At 40.5% G+C, this 24,254-nt stretch overlaps 1 protein-coding gene across 1 annotated transcript in view; it reads left to right on the forward strand.

Annotated features, from left to right (window-relative positions):
• Positions 1-10,193, forward strand: part of nrxn3a (neurexin 3a) — a gene marked incomplete at both ends in the record, with an annotated part of 41,258 nt that extends 31,065 nt beyond the window's left edge. The window contains one exon of the mRNA XM_084308548.1: positions 9,298-10,193. Coding sequence (XP_084164674.1) covers positions 9,298-10,193 — 896 coding nt within the window. The remainder of the gene's footprint in view (positions 1-9,297) is intronic.
• Between the last annotated feature and the right edge of the window lie 14,061 nt (positions 10,194-24,254).

The raw sequence follows: 24,254 nt of genomic DNA on the forward strand, positions 1-24,254 counted from the left end.
GCCCGTGGGGTCTTACCGGAGTGGTCAACATGCTCGCCTAGCTACACATACAAATGTTGCCGCACCATAGAAAATGAGAGTTAGAAGAAAAAAATATCATCATAAAAAATTTGCAAAGTTTGTATGTCGGCGAGCCATGTTGTCCGCGTCGATGCTTCAAAATGTATCATCTTGTGTTTGATTCCACGCTCCTGCTGCGCTCTTCACTTTGCATTTTGGTACATGATACATTTTGAGAATTCTCTTTATTTTTTTTATTTGCTTTCAGTGAAATGGCAGTGTGATTTCTAGAATTTTGATTTGTTGCTGTTTTTTCTCTCATTTGTTTCATTTTCATTTGTGTTTCTCCACGTTTTAGAAGCTTGCCTTGTTGAAACATTTTAATAGAGAACAGATATCATCGAATTTTTTTGTACACGTTTTTGTTTTGTTTTTTTGGTCATACTTTTGCTTCAAGGTGAACTTTGTTAAACTGCTGTCTTTTTTTTTTTTTTATTATTATCTTTTTTTTTACAATCCAAATATGAAAAATAGAACAGAAAGATAGAGGTCCAAATCACCAATTATTCCGATGATTTTATTTTGTTGAGAATTTGGGAATCGCAGTCTCTCTTAAATTAACTCATTCAGCACCAGCTATTATCCCCATCCCTGTAGTCGATGGGCCGCGCTTTAAAAGATCGGCATTTTCACTGTGCGTCACGATGTTTGCAGAGCTATATCTATATTCTATATTATAGCTATGGAGACAATGCTATGGCTCATTTGACAGTCACTATCTCTCGTCCAACATGTAAAAAACTTTTTTTCATGTATACGTTCGCGTGGTGAATATTGTATAGTTTCAGAGTGATCCGGGCTAATTCCTGGAAGCTGAGTTATGGAGCGCTATTTGCATTTTGTGAAAGTCGTTTGCGCTGCTCGCCTGGACACGATACTATTTCCAAATCAAAGGTATATAATAGGTATTATGTTTCATCATGAAGGCATCAAACGGGGGGGGGGTCGTTTTGTGATGCTCTGATCGTCAGCAACGGCATACGTTTTGAATACTACATACGTTGATCGTTGCGATCGATGTGAAATCATTGTAGGATCAAAGTAGAATTGATGTCATATAGTCCTTACCTTTGCTAGGAGGTATTGCAAAAAGAATATTCCAATTGTCTGATCACGATTTCCACTATTGATGTCCATCGGGTCCCTGACATGAAATGGGACAAACTACAGTATGCATGGAGTCTGCTGGACGCATTCCAAATGGCTTGGATGAAGCCTTACATTGTGTTCTGGGGGCGGTCATGTGTTCTGGGGGTCATGTGTTCTGGGGGTCATGTGTTCTGGGAGGGGGGTCATGTTCTCTTCTCTTGTGTTTGCTTTTTAATTTTTTTCTACAATATTATGTTTGTTTTCCGAGCCATCATCATCATCACCATCTATCTGCCAATTATCCAGAAAAAAATCTGTATGCTTGAAGACCATATATGTTAGGTGCTTGAAGGCCATATATGTTAGGTGCTTGAAGACCATATATGTTAGGTGCTTGAAGGCCATATATGTTAGGTGCTTGAAGATCATCTCACCATGTTGTGCAGCATGCCTGTTCGGTGCTTGAAGACCATCTCTTTCTTCATATACTTCCAGCATTCGTTCCCATGAAGCTTTTTTTTACAGAAACATTTAATTTCCCCCCCCCCCCCCTGGACAGGCTGCTTTTGTATATAAGAATTTGTTCTTAATTGCTTTCCTGGATAAATAAGGGTTAAATAAATTATTTTTTAATTAAAATAATAAAAAAAGGCAACTAAATATTTTCTTGCCATCAACGTTTGGGTCGTAATTATAATGGCTTAACCAAAAGAAAGTTGTGTATGAAAAAGAAATTACTACTACTGCACCTACCCCCGACCCCCCACCTCCCCTTGCTCTCTGCACCCTAAGCCGTTCTGCAATTAAATACTTTCCTCAATGCAGATGGCATACAAAAGCATTTTATTGCCACAAAAACACATGATGTTTTACAGTATTTATTTATTATTTTTGCCGTTACAAGCAGTCATCAGTGGCATGGGTTTAACAACCGTCTCTCAAGTCCTGCTCTCTGATTGGCTCCCATACAGAGTCTCTCCACAGCAGGCGCTCCGATTGGCTCCCATACAGCCTCTCCACAGCATGCGCTCCGATTGGCTCCCATACAGTCTCTCCACAGCATGCGCTCCGATTGGCTCCATCCTGTGTTTAAAAACCCTGTAAACTCCATGTCTCCATCTGGGCTGTTTTTATTGAACATGTTTTGATCCACGTCACGGCTTCAGCCACGTCTACATTCCTCCACTTCCCCTCTTCCCCGCAATGTCCGCTTCTGTACGTCTGGTTGTTGTTTTTCGTCAAGTGATTCCGTTCTCTGTCGTGAAACTAGGGCCCTTTTCACCCCTCAAAGGAATTCCATAAGATGGCCCAATAAACACAGCACAGAAAAAGAGCTAATAAATGAACATTGTAGATTCACAGGTTAGACCGCGGGCCTTCTCTCCTAAACGAGCCCCCCCCCCCACCAAGAGACCCACAGTTCACTCTAGACAGGACCTGCCCCCCCCCCCCCCCACCCCATGTTTAAATTGTCTGGCCCCTCTGCTCACAAAAAGCCAAAGTCACAAATGATACTTTCAATTGGTAGAACAAACAACCACACAAATGATAACCATTACAGCCGGGTCAAGTAATTACATGAAGTTGCAGTAACACAATTTGTATTTTGCCACTAAAAACGAACATTTCGATTTATTTTATTTATTTATTTACAATCTCACAGGTGGAATATCCTCCGGATAAAGATGTTAGATATGGCAAAACTCTAACCTAGAACTCTATCAAAGCAAAGTGTTATGAAGGTAAAACTCTGATCAATGCAAAGTGTTATGAAGCTAAAACTCTAAAAGAAAAGTGTTGTGGAGCTAAAACTATATCAAAGCAAAGTGTTATAAAGCTAAAACTCTAAAATCAAAGTGTTATAAAGCTAAAACTATATCAAAGCAAAGTGTTATAAAGCTAAAACTATAAAATCAAAGTGTTATGAAGCTAAAACTATATCAACGCAAAGTGTTATAAAGCTAAAACTATATCAAAGCAAAGTATTATAAAGCTAAAACTATATCAAAGCAAAGTGTTATAAAGCTAAAATTATAAAATCAAAGTGTTATAAAGCTAAAACTATATCAAAGCAAAGTATTATAAAGCTAAAACTATATCAAAGCAAAGTGTTATAAAACTAAAACTATAAAATCAAAGTGTTATGAAGCTAAAACTATATCAACGCAAAGTGTTATAAAGCTAAAACTATATCAAAGCAAAGTGTTGTAAAGCTAAAACTATATCAAAGCAAAGTGTTATAAAGCTAAAACTCTATCAAAGCAAAGTGTTATAAAGCTACAACTATATCAAAGCAAAGTGTTATAAAGCTAAAACTATCAAAGCAAAGTGTTATAAAGCTAAAACTATCAAAGCAAAGTGTTATAAAGCTAAAACTATCAAAGCAAAGTGTTATAAAGCTAAAACTATATCAAAGCAAAGTGTTATAAAGCTAAAACTATATCAAAGCAAAGTGTTATGAAGCTAAAACTATATCAAAGCAAAGTGTTATGAAGCTAAAACTATCAAAGCAAAGTGTTATAAAGCTAAAACTATATCAAAGCAAAGTGTTATAAACCTAAAACTATATCAACGCAAAGTGTTATAAAGCTAAAACTATATCAAAGCAAAGTGTTATGAAGCTAAAACTATATCAACGCAAAGTGTTATAAAGCTAAAACTATATCAAAGCAAAGTGTTATAAAGCTAAAACTATATCAAAGCAAAGTGTTATGAAGTTTACATGCCAGATTATAACTTTATTCTGGTGTAAAGCAATATAAATGATTAGAATAATAGTCACAAAGCACCACATGTCGTACACAGTAAATGTCTTAATAATAATAATAATAATAATAATAATAATAATAATAATAATAATAATAATAATAATAATAATAATAATAATAATAATAATAATAATAATAATAATAATAATAATAATAATAATAATAATAATAATAATAATAATACATCACATTTGTATAGCGCTTTTCCAAATGCACAAAGACACTTTACAGAACAAAAAAAATTATACAGTTTTAGTAGGGAACATTATTAATAAAAAAATGATATATAAAAAAAGGTGAGAGAGGAAGGAGTTAAAGGGTACAAATGTGACCGTTAGTGACTGACAAAGTGAAAGAGGCGCAGGTAGAGTGACATCACCAGTTCATTCGGTAGCTTTATAGGAAGCTATAGCTATATATCTAAGTCAATATCAAACATTGAAATGCTACCAAGCATTGGACATTAACATTAGCTAACGTCACTAGTAGCTTATATTATCAAGAGTTCCATTTCCTCGCTCTAGTATACAGTTTCACCGGAATTATGTTGCTGTTTGGACCCAGATGTATGTCCTGTCAACTATTGCATTAGCAAACCTTGCAACAGGAAATAAACGTGGGTCCTTCTAGAATGTTGTCACTTTGAATCCGTCTATATTCGCCAGTATAGCTGACTAAACTGGGAACCGTGCTGCATTGTGGGGCAGGAGCGCGAACAACCTCAAAACCGAGTCGGGATATTTCATTTGTTGACCTGTTTGCACTCCGGTCCTGGTGTTTTGATCCACGCCCTTCTAGTGCTGTATGCTTGTCAGACTGTGCTATCTTGTGGAAATCCTTTCTCTCTATATATACTGTATATACACATTTATGTCCATATGGGAAAACGAAAGGCTGTGGGCTGTGTTGACATCATCACATGTCTGTCAAAAGACTCTATGTGTAGCTTCTCAGTGTATATAATTTGACCCTTCATTGCATTTGAATATTGGGACTGAAATATGCATTTCACATAACGTCACACGCACACTATAAGGTTGAACTGATCTTTTGTGTTTTTTTGTTTTTATTGATTTATCCCCACTGCTATTAGTTGAACTTCGCCTATTTCTCTAACCACATCGGTCAATGTCTTACCTGACCCCTACCCCAACCCCCCCCCCCCCCCCCCCCCGCTTGCTGTGTTGTTTTTTTCTACTTTCCCTAAATGCAACTTACTTTAAGCATGCATCAACATCTTGCAGTACAACAAGAAAAAGAAATGTAAAAAAAAAGATTAAACCATTCTCAGCCAGAAGCTTCTTCTCTCTTGACGTATTTACACCCAGACTGCACGGCCAGCTCATGTTTTATTAATAAAGACTAACATTAACAGATATATTTGTCGTTGGAGAGCAGGCGTGAGAGGGGTTAGTCCCGCCGCGCCCCACTGCCTCTCTCCCCGCCGCACCTCACCTTCTCTATTGTGTGCATCTGGTTGTAGTAGTGTGTGCAAATTCTTTAAATGGCTTTGTCCTTTTTCATCCTTACCGACATTCTTCATTTTGGTAGTCTTTTATTAACAGGTCTTTTTTAATTTTTTTTCGTCGAATTATTTGATGACATTTTTTTGGTTATTTTTTATTGGTTTCTTTGTTTATTTTTTTTGCTTATTGAGTATGTTTGGTTTTGGTTGAAATTTAGTTTTGGTTCAATCAGATGGGAATTATTAGAATCACAGTTTTGATAATTTTTTTCCTAACTAAACTTAGAATGATTTTGATTTTGATTATGATTTGGACTTCTTTTCTTTGGAGGGATTTGGAACTATACTTCAGCGAACAAATTGTTGCACTTGTTACCTAAATCAGCGAAGCCCGACAAACCATTTAAGCAGAACATTGACACGACAACAGCCCCCCGTTAACTCCAGACACACAGATATCACCCTTTTTATTAAATGTTTTTAACATTTACATTTTTTTTAATAAACCCACTCTCAAACAAAGGCCACACAATCAGTCGCTGAAGCAGTTCCCGATCCACATGATATCTTCAGTTCTTCAGATTTTTTCCCAAGAGCTATTTGAATTAAACCGTTGCATTTTTTTTTAAATTGAATGATTTGTTGACTGTAAATAAAAAAAATTATAATAACAACAACATAAGCAATTATGAACTGCATGGCTAAGAAGTTGCAGTTTAGGGTTTGTCAGACTTGTCAGTGTTAGAGTTCTGTTCTTTTGTAGATGGGCATGAATATATGCTCATTGTATTGTTATCCCTTCCGCTCCCTTCCTTACAGCCAAAAGCTCTAACGCCGCCCGACCACTTCGTACCTCGTTTACATGGACATGGCACCTGACTCACACCGTCACCCTCATCGCCCTCACATCCTACCTAGTGTGTTCATAGGGCCCACTCGCCCCCTTCTCACCCCCCCCCCCCTCCCTCCCCCCCCGTCTCTAGAGATATTCAAATATGTACAGCCATCCATCCATTCTAAACTAAAGAAATGACAAATTTAAGGAAAAGCTGAAAAATTATTACAATAGAATGTAGATATTTATTTGAGAAGTCTATCGAAGCAGAAAAACGAGCAGATGTACAGTTTTTCTCTTCTTCCTTTTTTTTTGTAAAAACTTGGCATTATTTATTGAAGAGAGAAAAAAAAAACAGAATTGTGGTGAAGTTTATTTTTCATGTTATGTGGTGTGGATGTGTGTGTTGTTGCCTCCCTGTACCATCATGTTTAAAGATAGATTATAATACGAACTCCAATGACTACAAATGGTTTTTAACAAGTTACCAAACACTTAACCAAGAACATTCTTACACAACTTTCCTTTAAATTCTTTTCCTCTGCCAAAATCATGCGGGCAATTTGTTGATGTAAGTTGACAAATACTCTGGTATGCATTCTTGTCTTGTCTCCTCTCCTCTCCTCTCCTCTCCTCTCCTCTCCTCTCCTCTGAGTCCTCTCCTCTCCTCTCCTCTCCTCTCCTCTCCTCTCCTCTCCTCTCCTCTCCTCTCCTCTCCTCTCCTCTCCTCTTCTCTTCTCGTCTTGTCTTGTATTTTCTTCTCTTCTCTTCTTTTGTCTCCCCGCCTCCTCTCTCCTCTTCTCGTCTCTTCTACTTTTACAAAGATGCAGTTTGTAAGATGCTCAGCATTTGATGATCTCAAATAATGTTATCCTGAATTGAGAGGGATACAAATTCAAAGTCAAAGTTCCTCAGTGAAAATGTCTCTGAACACTCTACAGGTTTGCCTGTAGAGACATGCACACGCACACTGTCCTTATTAAAAAGAGACTACAAACTGCATCTTGTCAGCTGCTGGACATTGATAATAACTTGATTGAATGTTTGATGCCTGGCTTCAATAGAATATAACTCTCTCTTCTAGATCTGTGTTTGTGAACGTACAGTATGGTGATGTTTGTGTTGACTTGTGTGAGTCGGAATAATTTGCCTTTATTCTTTATTTATTTTTGTATTTTCTTGGTGTATCTTATCATTTGGGATTTGCCTCAGGAAAATAGCTCTTATACTTGGCCTTGATGGCAGTGGATATTGGCAATCATAACGGCACCATGAACGTTCACCCTTTGGGCATAAGATCAGCCGATGGACACCACATTCCACGTTATTCACAGAGATACTAACATACGGATCAACGGCAGTTAAGACACAGTGTGTCGGGGGTGTTGAGCAGTTAAAATCTCTAGCCCGCTTCGCAAGTGCTCTGGCAAGATGTTTGGATTTGCAAAGCTAATTTCAAGCTCGTCGTTCTCCTTGATCATAAAGTCTTTATGGCTCCTCCTGCTTTTAACGAGGCAGAGAAAAGCCAGGCTACCATTTGTTTAGTTAGAAAAGTCTTGTCGCCATGACTGATGACTGCAGTGTGAGAGAGAGAGAGAGAGAGAGCGAGATAGAGAGAGAGAGAGTTCAAGTTCAAGTTCTTTAATAGTTGTCATACAGAAGTACAGAATACTTTCATACAAAATGCTTCTTACTGTTACGCTCCAGAGACTGTGCTAGACAAGATAGTATCAAATAACATAATATAGCATGTAATTTAGAAGAAGAAAAATGAGGTCAGTGTTCGGTATAGACATATGTACAATGTTCTGAGTTACCATATAATATACAATACTATGCAGTGTACTAATGTACAGTACTATCTAGTGCAAAGAGCATAGAGCATAGAGAGAGAGAGAGAGAGAGAGAGAGAAGGAATAGTTGACGTAAAGCTACCTGATTAGGGTCGGTGTTGGGATGTTTCAGAGATGTTTCTTCTCGTTAATCATTCTAATAATCAAATGTTTACATCATTTCACTGTAGCTAATTAATGACCACATACACTAATGAGGAACAGAGGGCCAATCGCTTGGTGTAATACATTCTTTGTTGTCTTCAGAGACCTACTTATTGGTATTGAATATTTAATTAAGTATTAATGATTTTTACTAACTGCCCATTTAACTGCAGCTATAAATCAATTAACCGGGGTCTGACTCCACAGCAGAAGAATCACACGTAGCAGCAGTGGGAGTACACGTAGAGACAGATTGTATAGCTATTGTGTGCATGCAGGCGTAAGGGAGTTGAAGTCGCTTGTTAATCGTGTGCGAGTGTGTTTAGAATCAAAGGGGTGAGCGTTCAGGTGTTACTACTGTGCCTTGCCAAATCCTGCCATTCTAGAGCCTGTATAAGTCGCTAAAGGGCGAGGCTGGGGTCATATTGGGGTCATATTGGGGTCCTATCGGAAGCCGGATGCTGGAAACACATTTCTCTTTTCTCACTTCTTTGGGGTACCATACAGTACCGTAACAAGAAATCCAATAACTGGTACCTTTTTAAAATGACTATAGTACACACATTCATAGAAATGATGACTTAATGTGATTAGCAACACCGCTTCACACGACTACTGTTATATAGTTTCCACTGTGGAATGTAGAGCACATTCATTCTTAGTTTGAATTGGCACAATTCGTTTGATTGTAAATTTTTTTAGAAAAACAAAGCTTCCGTTCCTCATGAAAAACGAAGCTTTAAGAAACTAAACTGAGCTTTGCTGTCAACCTGTTTTACCAAAAGCATCATGTGATGCCCAGCAGCGTCTGGCTCCCTCTGGTTCACCCCTGAACCCTAACCCTAACCCTAACCCTAACCCAGCCTCCTGATGCTCTGAGACAAACCTTTTACCTTCTCCGCCTCTTCGATGTGGTTTCCGGTCTTGGCGTTATACGTGTGTCTTTACGCTGTGTGTCCCTTTATCTTTCTTTTCGGAATGTGTGTTCTCCTTTCTTCTGATGAATGCCAGAGTGGTTTGATTGACTGCAACTGAAAACCCTCGCTGACGCCTAACATGTCTTCTCGTCTGCCCCCCCCCCAGGAGGTGAAATAGCGATCCCACTTGTAGAGGATCCATTAGCGCAGGCCTCTGCTGTAGCTCCTCCCTCCATCCCCCCTCCCCCCCCAACAACCCACCGCCCACTCCTCCTCACCATTACTGAGACCACCAAAGAGTCCGAGGTCACTGAGGCGGGGGCACCTTGCTTGTCGGACCGAGGCAGCGATGATTGTGATGATGATGATGATGATGGCGGCTCGGTGATATCGGGGTATGGCTCTGGGGAAGCGTTCCACTCGAACCCGCCCCCCACTGATGATGATGATGATGATGATGATGAAGATTCTGACACCACCTTCTCCCTGGTAACAGATGAGACCTTGGCCCCGTCGGACGCTCACAGGTGGGACACCCAGACTTTTAGGCCTAACAAACCCTCGTCCTCTGGCCGCGCTCGAACCGGCACCGCCATCGGCAGAACCGATAATAGCCGCGAGCTTAGACCCCAGCCAGACCTCGTGTCGCTCCCGCTGCCCCCCGTCGTCGCGCTAGACAGAACCGAGCCGAGGAGCCCGCCGTTAATAACCCCCCCCGTGTTCCGTAATGTACCCTCCCCCCCCACAGCACTGCCCACCCAGCCGGGCGTCAGGCGAGTCCCCGGGGCGCCGTCGGAGTCGGTCCGCGAGTCTAGCAGCACCACGGGGATGGTCGTCGGGATAGTGGCGGCCGCGGCGCTGTGCATCCTCATCCTCCTGTACGCCATGTATAAGTACAGGAACAGGGACGAAGGCTCCTACCAGGTGGACGAGAGCCGCAACTACATCACCAACTCCGCCGTGACGCATCAGAGCAACGGCGCCGCCCTGCAGGACAAGCAGCAGAGCTCGAAAGGCGGCGGCAGGAAACAGAAAGACAAGGATAAGGAGTATTACGTGTGAGTGTAAAAAAGAGAGACATATTCCGCGAGACACGGAGAGAGCATATATATATCTATCTATCTATCTATATATATATATATATATATATATACATGAGAGAGAGAGAGCGAGAGTATCGAGTGAACATTTATTTATCGGTTTTCCTTTCGAGGAGCTACGACGAACGATGGTATGAACATGGAACGATGGTATGAACATGAAACGATGGTATGAACATGGATCTTGAAACTCATATACTGTGCTGAGTGGTTGGACTGATGACATGTACTGTAATATAAAGCACACTTACTATTGTAAGCATACCGATGAAGGCTAAATAGCAAACTTTAGTGACCTTACTCTACTATCTGGTCGGAGACGTTATCAGTGTAGAAGTATTTCATGGCTACATCATTTCTCCTAAGTGACTTTTAGAGCTATGTGATCCTTGGCGTAAAAAAAATAAAATAAACATGTTTTTTTTTTTTTTTTTTTGTAAACTTGTAAATGACAAAAAGGCTCATAATATTGACCATTTTCAGCATGTAAGCAACGTGTAGTGCTTAACAGGAGTGGGTCAGGACACACGAGATCATTGTAAAAGTCGATGGGAAAAAAAGGACTCTTGTCATATAAGAATATGACACAAATTTGTATCGTTTATACATTATACAAGTGTGGTGTCTTAATTTATTTTATTTTATTGTTTTTTTTTTTTTTTTGCTCAGAGCAAAAAGAAAAAGCAAACAATTTACTGTGTATTCAAATGAAATCAAGTGAGCTACACGGCTGAAAGGACAGATCTCGTAGGATCTACTTACTTACTAGCTCAGACGTCGGATATCAACACTATTACTCTCATTGTCTGATGGACACAGTGACTATCTGGAGAAAAGGGAAAAAAAACAAAACAATGTGTGCTTTTGTGGGGCGAGAAGTTGGTCGGTTTCTTGTCTCAGTTTAAAAAAAGCAACTGATTGTAAAATGCATGCCATCCTAATTCTGCCAAGTACAAGTATACGATTATACAAAGTGTTCAACTTCGGGGGTTTTGAACATCCTGTGCTCTTCTTCGGGGGTTTTGAACATACATCCTGTGCTCTTCTTCGGGGGTTTTGAACATACATCCTGTGCTCTTCTTCGGGGGTTTTGAACATACATCCTGTGCTCTTCTTCGGGGGTTTTGAACATCCTGTGCTCTTCAAAGAGGTTCAAAGCGGTTCTCCATCATCAGATCAGAACTTTGCAACGACAACCCCTGCCCCCCCTACCAAGCCCCCCCCCCCCTCTCCTTTTGAATTAATTTTGTCCCTCAAATATGTCAAACCAAGGAAGTAAAAAAAAAAAAGAAAGAAAAAAAAGGTCTACTGTTGATTTGCATCCAGTGGCGGCTGCATCTTTTACAGCCTTCTGTATGTTGGTTCATTGCCTATTGTTCTATTTTCTATGGAGCTGTCTGATGGAGACAGACGCAGTACTATTACACTGTCAACAGATGTCTATACAGAAATAAATCTAATGTGAAAAGTGTGAACCCTGTTCTGCCGTCACGGTCGACTCTGTCTGGAGAGAGAGAGAAAAAAGAGAGAAAAAAGAAATTTGTTTACATATTTTATTACATCAACTAGCCGTTGTACTTTGTAGGTAGAGATATTGTACATATGAATACCATGACAGTTGTAATTTTTTTAGTACTTCTATTTGTACAGATACGGTTCAATCCATGTGTTTCGCCGCGAAGAAATCTATATAACCGTCCGCGTCGGCGTGGAAGAGGGACCCCGCGGCTCGGGGGGGAATCCCATCGACGTTTTGTTGTAAAGAGAGGAATGAGAAATCTATTGTTTAGCCTAGTGATCGATTCAGAGCTGTTTCTATAAAGTCGCATGGATATTTGAACTGCTCGAAGGTTGTAAGACGAATACGTAAGACGCTCACAGACGTATCTGTGCCGTGGCTCTCCTGTTCTGGCTTTATTACGTGTTGTTTCTATCTGAGAGAGAATACAGAGAAAGCTATGAGAATGAAAGAGAGAGAGAGAGAGAGAGAGAGAGAGAGAGAGAGAGAGAGAGAGAGAGAGAGAGAGAGAGCATTGAACTGGACCCCGAAGCAACGAGGAGATGGAACCTGAAGACGGACGTTCTTCTTCTGGGGCTGACGTCGCTTCTAATCACGTCCATCACCTCGTTTGGTTCTTCTTCTTCGGAGGCTTCTGATCACGTCCATCAATCACCTTGTTTTGGCATTTCGTTACATCTTTTTTTGTTCAATTGGTCGCCGTTCCTTTTGTTTCCTTTTGTATACATTTGTTATTTAATACATTCATTGTTGATTTAGAGTTGCAATCTTCTTCTTTTTTTATATTTGAAATGGATATATGATTTAGGTTTTCTATGATTTGAACTTTTTCATGCTTTTTTTTCAGGAAATTGCTTAGCAATAAAAAAAGAAATTATAATAAAGTTATCCTCAAATGTCTGTTTATTTGTTTCTGGAAAAGGTTTGTCCAGCTCATGGGTAAATTAGTAGTGTGATGATGTAATATAAGTGTAATTCAATTGAATTATTTAAATGATTATTTTATAGGACTGATTCAAATGATCGCTAGCAGGTTCAATCAAAGCAGAATTATCAGAAAAAATCTAAACAAGTTGCATCAAAGAAAAAAAATTATATAATAGGTTAAACTACACAGATGAAATCTTTTTTTATTTCCTTTTTGTAATTTGTTTTTGTTATTTCAAGTTTGTGTGTTTATGGTTGTTCGAGATAAATAAAGATCAAATCAAATCAAATAAAAAAAGTACAACAGGGCTCTATGGAGAAACCATGACACTCCCCTGACTAAAAGAAATGTTGCCAAAACAGCATGGTTGTGAGCAGGGGTGTAAAGTACTTGAGTAATTGTACTTCGTTACAATACTTAAGTACTGTTTTGGGGGATTTGTACATTACTTGAGTATTATTCGATTTGTATACTTGTACTTTTACTCAATTACATTTCAGAGACAAAATACATACTTTTTACTCCTTACATTTAAAATGCAGACCTACAAAGTACAAAGTACAAATCTTGCAGGTCCAACTATTTTATTTAGTATATTTGTTTCTCTGGCCGAACTAACGCTAACGTTATTAATCCTGCGGCCGCACTTTATTTAAAAACAGCCAATCAAATCTCCATCAATAGGGCGGTCGGGTGGCGTAGCGGAGATTGCGCTCGTCACCAATGCAAGAGGCTGCGGTCTCGACTCCCGGAGTCAGCATTGCCTGCGGCTTGGGCCGATCGTCATACTAACTCGTTTGGCTGAGTTAGCGGGAGGGAAGTCGTGGGTGGTAATCTGGCGTTGTGGACAGCGACACCAGCGTGGCAGCGTGACGCGTTACACTTCACCAATGAGAGTCCTCGCTGCCAGGTGAAAAGAGAGCCGCTGGCTGTCTCTGCATGTGTCGGAGGAAGCATGTGGTGGACTTCAGGGTTCCCTTGTACCAACCAGTAGGGGTAACATGCGCACAACAACCAGGTAGGGGAGGGGGGGAATTGGCATAACGATTCAATTGGAATGGGAGGAAAAGCATAGAAAATCAGGCGGAGAAAAAGAGCGAATCCAAATACACAGACAAGAGAAAAATCACATACAGTACAAGTTACATAACACAGTCAAAAGAAGGGCGGCTACGTGGTGCAGTGGGCAAGGCTCACCACGAATACTGGAGACGCTGGGTTCGCCTGTTCGAGCCCAGCGCTCCACATTGCTTTCAGTTTAGCTGGTCGTCCGTACTAATACACATTGGCAGTATTAGGGGGTGGGAAACTGATGGGTGGGGATCGGGCGTTGTGGACAGCGACTCCTACAGGTCCGTTGGTGCGCCTGCGCAGTAGATACAGGAAGCGATGGGGGCGGCGCCCCTCCAAAGCGCAGACCCCTGACGCTGAAAGATCGCGCCGCGCAGGTGAAAAGATGCGACTGCTGTTACCTCGAGTATCGGAGGGGACTCGTGCTATGTATGACTTAGTCCACATTGCAGCCGGCTTGTGGGAGGCAAGAAACAGCGTTCGAGACAGGGGAGGGTTGAATTGGACGATACGAAAATTGGGATGGGAGAAAAATAGAAAATGGGAGAAAAAGTGGATCTCAACACAGAGCTAGCGGTGTTCGTTAAAAAATGTAACCGCAGCAGGAACAAAGGACCTTCTCAATCGCTCAGTAGAGCATTGAGGCATCAGAAACCTATCGCTAAAAGAGCTTTGCAGAGCCTCAAATATATTGTACAGAGGGTGGCCTTCAAAAGATAGAATGGTGTTCAATTTAGTCCTAGTTCGCTTGGCAATAATGATCGCCAAGGAATCAGGAGGGAGGCCAATCACTGAGCCAGCCTGATTGGTCCTTGTGCAAGACTACAAAGCGGGGATCTTTGATTAAACACCTGCTATCAGAAGAATAGACAGTCAGAGTGACGAGCTACAGAAGATGGTCACAAACCATAGTACGAATGATGAAGAGGACAAAACGGAACATTTCATTGCCCCGGAATAAAAAAAGGTTTTTTAACTTTTACTTTTTAGAAAGTGCATTTAAAAGTAGAAACTTTTTTACTTTTACTCAAGTGTGTTTTTAGCCAGATACTCTGACTTTTACTTGAGTACAATCTTGAGGACGATTTTCCCACCGGCACTTTTGCAACCTCTAGCGGCTCGGGTGTGCATATTTTTTAATACAATATATATATGGAATTAAAGTCATATTTGTTGCCTGTCAAGAGCCGTTTCAGGTGACAAAATTTGTTCAGCGGCTCTCGAGTTACATGCCGATATGTGAGGCGTGCGCCGAAGTACACAGTATTGTACAAATACCACTCCCGACTCTCGAGCCTCTAACTCTGTCAATCATTTGGCGATCTCGAAACTTATTGGACAGGGTTGTAACCAATGAGTAGGGCTTTCGAATGGTACCCCAGGTGGGAATGAGCGAATCAGGGATCATAGGTGAAAAGTCACAAGCCAAAACAGGAAGAGAATTCTCCGTCGAATGTATTGAGAAAATCGTTTTCTGAGCCCTCTCACCTTTTACCAAAACCGCTTCTAATCACTCATTTCTGAACGGATTTCTATGAAATTTGGACATGAACTACAAAGGACTTCAGGCTACAGTCTTTTTAGCCATACCAATGTTTTTGGAAATACTACTTCTGGACTACTAACTACTACAGAAAAACATGAGTAACAAGTTTTTCTACAACTCATGTTCAGACCTATGTTACTCTATTTCATTAGCAATAAAAGTGAGTCTCCTTTATTGTATCGAAAACGTCAGAATGTCATCTTTCAAAAGAGACCAGGCTCATGCATGTGCTATAAGGATAAAGTATAGTATTTAGGTTTGCAAAAAAAGTGTGCTGTCAAAAAAAAAAAAATATTGCCAATTTTGGGGGCGCCTGTTAACTTAAGGTTTTAAGTTGCATTTCATGTGATGTCCTCTTTCCACAAATACTGTGCCGTCCCAACCCCTGAGGGTTATTTCACATAATTCATTCATTATTTGAGCTATCTCTCTTTATTATTTTGTATTATTTAGTGTAACATTGTTACCTTAACTGTAACAATAACTTGTAACAATGATTATAGTGATTGTTGCTTGAAAGTGTTTACTACTCCAGCAAGCAGTACGTCCAATCAGAGTCAAGCAGGAACCCGCATACATACAGTACGTCCAATCAGAGTCAAGCAGGAACTTCCATACATGCAGTACGTCCAATCAGAGTCAAGCAGGAACCCGCATACATACAGTACGTCCAATCAGAGTCAAGCAGGAACTTCCATACATGCAGTACGTCCAATCAGAGTCAAGCAGGAACCCGCATACATACAGTACGTCCAATCAGAGTCAAGCAGGAACCTTACGTCCAATCAGAGTCAAGCAGGAACCTTACGTCCAATCAGAGTCAAGCAGGAACCTCCATACATACAGTACGTTCAATCAGAGTCAAGCAGGAACTCCCATACATACAGTGCGTCCAATCAGAGTCAAGCAGGAACTCCCATACATACAGTGCGTCCAATCAGTCAAGCAGCAGCCACAAAGTAGTATAATTGATGATTTAGGTAAATTATCGGGCTTCAAAATTAACTGGCCCAACTCAGCTTGTCTAGCTCTTAATGAGTTGGCCAAAGCGGTGCAACTACCGGCTGACATCCCCATAGTTCAGGGGTGGGCAATTAATTTTCCTGGGGGGCCGAATGAGCAACTGAAAAATTCCAAACTCAATTATGCATAAAATATACATTTTATTTCTATATAAAAAGCAGTAAATGGCATTGTTTTGACCCCTGGTAAGAGTGTATGTTATTATTTGGCAATTAAAAGGTGAGGTTAGCTTTAAAAAATATCATTTATTCAAATAGAATTTATTTCCAAAATGATAAACAAAATGTGAAACATTAACACTTTGGTTGCCTTGGGTTAAATTAATGATATACCATAGGTTGCCGGCTCTATTTGTCTATGGAGAAGTACCCCTTCTTTGCAGGGCTATAACTTTTTAAATTCTATTGCTACATTGCCATTATTAGGGCCCATTCAAAGTCCTATATGTATTGTTCATTGTGTAGCAACGTTAAACTTTTTCATTCACATATTCATAGTAAAGTATGGTCTAATGTATAAGTATGTTTTCATCTCTTTCTGCAGCTTTCTCCAGAACGTGATCTATAGCCCCAAATGCATTATATTGATGATGCAATACAGTTTTATGGCAATCAGCGTGATATAAAAAATTCCAACTAGACGTACTTCTAGAAGTTACTACACGTCATCTGATGTTGACCGGATGGGCTAGGGGGCGTTTATAATTCCGTGGGCAGCGTTATACCAATCATCTAATGTGGGTCAAATGTTGATAATAGCAGTTAGTATCGAAGACGGTAACGTTACACGCTGAAACTCACCCCAGTCTCCGCGCGCCGTTGGGCGATCATCGTCGAGTTGAAATCTTATCATTATGGGATGTAAATTTACCCGGTCCATCTCCAGCTTGTATAATGGTATATACGTCCAAATCATGTTGTTTATCGAGTTATTGGCAATCGATCACTGTGTAGTGTGACGAGCCAGAGTCGCGGGACCTATAGCGAGCGCCGGAAGTACTACGGTCGTCTAGGACAACCTCTATTCAACATCCTGTTTGGCGATTGCGCCGATCGGCCACCAGATGGCGCTCCTGAATCGCCAGAGAGCTCAGTGGGTCCTGCTGGTGGATCTCAGGCCAGCGGAGGGGACATATGAATCCGATCGCAGATTTTTGAAATATTGATATAAGGACGCTGTACAGCGTCCCCCGGCAACTTGAGCATGGCCAGCAATGACGTGAAAAGACGTTTCATGGCAGTCAAAGTGTTAATTAATAACAAAGGGCATGTATGAAAAAGTGCTATACAAATAAAGTTATTATTTTGAGTTTCATATACTATTGAAACAAGGATTTTCTTAGCTTTCTAAAGACATCACATCATCTTATAGCAGACCTGGGCATTGTACGGCCTGCGGGCCGGATACGGCCCGCGGGATGATTCTGACCGGCCCGCGAAAGATTACATGATAATAATTTTTTTTTCTTCTTCATGTCAACGTTCACACACACAATATACGCTTACCTAGGATTTTACTTGATTCAACAACAAAGCAGTCGGGGCAAGCCGAAAACGGTCGAAAGTGTAGTCACATGAAAACCCTGAAAGAAGTCAAACCATCAGCTGATCACCGGCACAGGTACTCATCCATGTTGGGAGCACTGCTCTGAACTTCATAAAAGTCAGACAAAGCTTTCCAAAAGCTCAAACAGTGAACTCCAAGCCCACGTGGTTGAACAAAAAATTCAAAGAAACAGACCAAGAAATGACGTAAACACCATGATCAGAACCGCAAAAAGAAATTTCATCAACGACAAAACTGAGGAAAACAAAAACAAACCCCGCGAACTTTGGAAATTACTCAATAATCAACTAGGCTGCAGTAAAAAACTTAAAACCAGATTCTCAAACATAAACATAAAGACGGACAACACGCTCATCACAGACAAGCTGGATGTAGCCAATTACTTAAACATCTTTTTCACCAACATAGCCACAACACTGGTAAACAAACTACCCTCATAGACGCCTACGTAATAGAGCAGCCGAAGCACGTGCTCCAGGAGTATTGAACTTGGGGGAGCAAACTTGTCTCTTTGCTCACTCACTTTTTGATCATATGATATATCCCCCCCCAATATATAAATATTATCTAACCATAACTACGTAATTTCAATCAAATTAATAATACGCAATGACACTTAATAGCAAGTTTTTAAGTTTCCAAAGATTGCGACACCCCCCTGCCCGATATGGTTTGATCCAGTGCCTCCCACAGACAGAGCGGAGCCCGGCCGGCGCACTCCAGTCTCACAGCGCTGCAGCCTCCAGGTGTAAGCTGGTAGGCAGGCAGGCAGGCAGCGTGAACACTTTGTCACAACAGCAGGATCTTCCACTAAGTAAGTTCAGTTGTTCGAACAAACTATTATGTTAGACATCATCTTTACTATTGAGTGGTATAACTTCTACCACGCAATACAATAAAATTGTTTCATGGTCCGAAATGCCATCTGGTCATACCAATAATAATAATAATAATAATAATAATAATAATAACAAAGTTTCCCTCTGGTTGGCGTTAGCTTTAGTGCTAGCCACTAGCTAACATTGTCATATATCTAGATATGTGGTGTCGTCAGCTGGATAACGTTGACTTCGTTTGCAAATTTTAACGTTCGATATGGCAGACGAGCAGGGCCGGATTAACGACGGCCGCGGCCCGTGGGCCTATAGTGACGAGGGCCCCCCAAATTTTTTTTTATAATAATAATAATGCAATAAAAGTCTGAAAATGAAGGGATTATGTCCATGAGTGTCATTTTTAGAAATTAAGGCCTGCCTCTTATATAAGCCTCTAATAAAGGCCTGGTGCTCTTTGCAGCTGAGGTAAATAGAAGACCCGTCCTATATTTGAGGATTTACGGTAAATCAAGATGTTCAATTATCTTAAGGTACAATACCTGAAATGAAAATGTGTGTGTGTCCAGCCAACCAGGTAACATGGCAGAAAAAAGAAAGAATACAGACATCGGAGCATTTTTCAGTACACCAAAACGCAGAGTAAGAACCCTAGTAGCCTAATAGCTCAAAGACTTAAAGGGCGGGCTCCACAAATAATGGATTGCACGGTGTTAATTGTACCCTTACTTACAATTCATTATGAATTGTAAATGGGGGACCCTGATGTAAACAAAACAAAAGTCTTTCTCTGGTCTGCATCCCCTTAACAATTGTGTGTATTGAGCCGTACTATATTGTACCCATTCTGCAATATGTTAATAACATTTTTTATCAATCAATAACAGATTGCAGAATGGGTACATTACAGTACGGCTCAATACACACAATTGTTAAGGGGATCCAGACCAGAGAAAGACTTTCGTCTTGTTTACATCAGGGTTCCCCATTTTCAATTCATAATGAATTGTAAGTAAGGGTGCAATAGAAATGTTTCATAATGATGTTCAGTGTATTCATAAGTGTATTGCTCTCCTTAATGTAGAATGATATGGTGACTGTACAGACTCAGGAAGGAGAGAAAGAGACCCAAGAGTTACAGGTAATGGAAATATCAGACAGTCAGCTTAAAGTGTAGGATAACATAACAAATTAAGACACAAATAATTGGATTATATATCCCCCCCTCTCTCCCTTTCTTTACAGAGTAGCATAAAGATTGTGTATTCAAACCGGTTCAGTGTATTCATAAGTGTATTGCTCTCCTTAATGTAGAATGATATGGTGACTGTGCAGACTCAGGGAGGAGGCAGAGAAGGAGAGAAAGAGACCCAAGAGTTACAGGTAATGGAAATATCAGACAGCTTAAAGTGTAGGATAACATAACAAATTAAGACACAAAATAGGCTATATTTACAGCAGACCCTGTTATTGTTCCTTGTTGGTATTTTTTCTCTCTTTCTTATTAAAAACTTTGCCTATTTGAAAGGAGATTGATTTAATAAAAATAAAAGAGCGAAAAATCAATATACAGTATATATACAGTATATATATATATTAATATATTATTATAGTAATTGGCTATCATACTGCAATATAAACTGAGTTTTATAGTGAAAAGAGCAGCTTTATTAGTCAAGATTGAAGGCTCTATATTGCAGGAAATTGCACGTACAGGTTCATTAAATGAAAAAAATATCTGCCGTGGAGGGGGTCGTGCAGGACCCCATCCAAACCACCCCTTGCCTGTCAAAAAAAAAAAATATATATATATAAAAAAATACAAAATTAAAAAAATATATATATTTGCACCCCCACTTTCAACTATAACTAGGCGGCCATGCTCAGGGCATTATGGGGTAGAACACATAGTAGCATACTACAAAAACCTAGGGGTCCACAAAGACGACTTCAAACTTGAAATGGTAACAACCGATGAGGTACTCAAAAAATTGAGCGCCCTCCAACCCAGGCAACTACCGCCCTGTTTCTATTCTTACCTCCATCTCGAAAGTCATGGAGAAAATAGTCTACGAACAGGTCGAAAAGTACCTGGCGGAAAAAAATCTAATCTACGAATTCCAATCTCGCTTCAGAACGTCCCACTCCACTGACACATGCCTCCTCTATTTGAACGACCACATCAAACAAGAGGTGGACGCGGGCAAATACTGCGGCATGGTCATGCTGGACCTACAAAAGGCCTTCGACATTGTCAATCACTCCATTCTAATGGACAAGCTAAAAGCAATTGGTTTTGATAGCTTATCAGTGAGCTGGATGCAATCCTACCTGGAGGGGAGAGAACAGATGGTAGAGGTAAACGGTACTCTATCCCCCCCCCCCCCCCTCACAGTGAGCTGTGGTGTTCCACAAGGAAGCATACTAGGACCGCTACTCTTCCTAATTTATGCAAATGACATGTCGTCAGCCTGTGACTGCAACTTGTTCCTGTTTGCGGACGACTCAGCCCTGCTGGTCTCTGACAAGAACAAGTTGCAGGTTGAAAAAACCCTCAGCACGGAACTAGGCAAAATCTGCATATGGCTCGCTGATAACAAACTATCATTACACATGGGCAAAACAGAGTCCATTCTCTTCGGTTCAAATAACAAACTCAGCAAGACCGACGGCTTCTCAGTTACAGTGGGTGACAATATTGTCACAAGGAAAGACGAAATTACCTACCTGGGTTCCATCCTAGAGGCAAATCTTTCCTGTGACAAAATGGCATCCAATGTAATAAAAAAAGTCAACCAACGAACTAGATTCTTGTACCGGATCTCCTCTCTGGTAAACAAGAATACCCTGAAGACTCTGGCAGGAGCACTCATTCAAGGGTACTATGACTATGCGTGCACCTCATGGTACCAAAGCACCTCAAAGGCGCTTAAAACAAAATTACAAACATCACAAAACAAACTGGTCAGACTACTACTTGACCTGAACCCCAGAACCCACCTCACCCCTGCCCACTTTGACAACCTAGGATGGCTTAGAGTAGACGACAGAGTACAGCAACTTGCAATGGGCCTGGTCTACAAGATACACTATACGACCGGGGTGCCCATGTACATGTCAAAATACTTCCCAAAGGTCAGTGAATACCACAACCACTACACCAGAGGAAGCTCAACAAATCATGTTAAACCCAGATTCGGCTCAAACAAGGGACTAAACACGTTTCGCAATTATGCCACAACAATGTGGAACGCCCTACCCAAAGCTGTAAAGGAATGTGAATCCCTGCCCACATTCAAAACCGCTCTTAAGGAGCACCTACGGGAGGCTGCAATTCGAAACTGGCCACCGTAAATGCCCAAAACCCCCACCACCTCCTAATAGACAGTCTCCTCCCCACCGCATGTATATATTCCCTCCCCGCCGTATGTATATTTCCCTCCCACCCACCCCCTCCTAATGTACAGTCCCCTCCCCATCATATGTATATACTCTGTCAGGATCTAGGGGTAACAGTACTGTATATTTGAATACCGCTTATGTCACAAATGTATCAGTACTAAATACCTATATGTCCCTATGCCATAAATGTCATGTATGTTGTGTATGTCATAAATGTCTATATGAATTGAAAATGGGGGACCGTGATGGAAACAAGACAAACGTCTTTCTCAGGTCTGCATCCCCTTAATAATTGTATGTATTGAGCCGTACTGTATTGTACCCATTCTGCAATCTGTTAAATAAAGTTTTCATTCATTCATTCATTCATGATGAATTTTCAAGGCGTTTTTCAAGATTTCAAAAAGGTTGAGGATGAAATGCAGCTGGTTACCTCTCCCTTTACCTGCAGTGTTGATAGTGCACCCACTGATGTGATGTTCAGCTTGAACTCATTGACCACTGAATGAAAAGAAGAAAAAAAAGAGCTGAAGAACACTAAAATGTGGAAATATAACAAGTGAAATGGGACACTTGATCTTTTTTTTGTACAGTTCTGAAAACATTAAATGTTTAATATAGGCATGTAAAGTAAAAAAGGCTACTGGGACACTTTTCTTTACACAGTTCAGTGACATGTCTTGTTTATCTTGGCTATAAGACAGGGGTGGGCAATTATTTTTCCTGGGGGGCCGAATGAGCAACTGAAAATATGTTGGAGGGCCGGGCCAAAATTCCAAACTCAATTATGCATAATATACATTTTATTTCTATATAAAAAGCAGTAAATGGCATTGTTTTGACCCCTGGTAAGAGTGTATGTTATTATTTGGCAATTAAAAGGTGAGGTTAGCTTTCAAAAATATCATTTATTCAAATAGAATTTATTTCCAAAATGATAAACAAAATGTGAAACATTAATAACAAAGGGCATGTATGAAAAAGTGCTATACAAATAAAGTTATTATTTTGAGTTTCATATACTATTGAAACAAGGATTTTCTTAGCTTTCTAAAGACATCACATCATCTTATAGCCAAAATAAACAAGACACGTCACTGAACTGTGTAAAGAAAAGTGTCCCAGTTTTGTAGCCTTTTTGACTTTACATGCCTATATTAAACATTTAATGTTTTCAGAACTGTGCAACTCACTTGAAATTGCAATGTATTTCCAATGGACACATTTCTAAATCGTCTAGTTTAAAACAAATAAAGTATGAACATTGGCATGGTGTACCTTTCTGTGTGTATTCATCAACAATCTATAGCTCAACATGAAACAATTCGCAATTAATCGTAAAATAATTACGTATAATTTGATTTCAACCAATTTATTTTTTTATTATTATCTACTTTTTCTCCCCTTTTCTGTATTTTTCTCCCATCCCAATTTAGTTGTTATGCCAATTCCCCCCTCCCCTTCCTGGTCATTGCGCCCATTTGCCCCCCACTTGCCGGTCTAGGGAGCCCTGAAGTCTATCACATGCTTCCTCCGACACATGTGGAGGCAGCCAGCCGCTTCTTTTCACCTGACAGCGAGGACTCTCACTGGGGGAGCGTAACGCGTGGGAGGATCACACGACCCTCCCCAGTTCCCTCCCTGTGCAGGCGCCCTGACCGACCTGTAGGAGTCGCTGTTTACAACGACCAGGACCCACACCACCGGCTTCCCTCCCGCTGACACTGCCAATTGTGTCAGTATGGACGACCTACCAAGCCGGAGGTACCGCTGGCAGTTGGATTCGATCCCACTGTCTCTGCGGTGGTAGACAGATGCTTAGTCCGCTGCGCTACCCGGCCGCCCCTCAACCAAAAATGCTTAAACAATAATGTTAGTGATAGAAGGGAACTCATTTTGTGCAAAAATGGAAAGCTTGCCAATGTTCATGAGGCAGAATTATTACAATAGCCGACGATAATACATTTCCCCAATGATAAATCCCTATACGGGTGGACCGCGCGGGAAACTAAAGTGACGTCAGACTACACCTCCCTATATTCTTTCATTGGACTAACTTGTAATGAATGAAATGGTGAAATGAAATGCTTCCCCATCTTTCTGTGGATCTCATGAAATTGTCGGAAATTTGTTTT

Source organism: Notolepis coatsorum, assembly GCF_963971535.1.
Source record: "Notolepis coatsorum genome assembly, chromosome: 2".
NCBI classification, from domain to species: Eukaryota; Metazoa; Chordata; class Actinopteri; order Aulopiformes; family Paralepididae; genus Notolepis; species Notolepis coatsorum.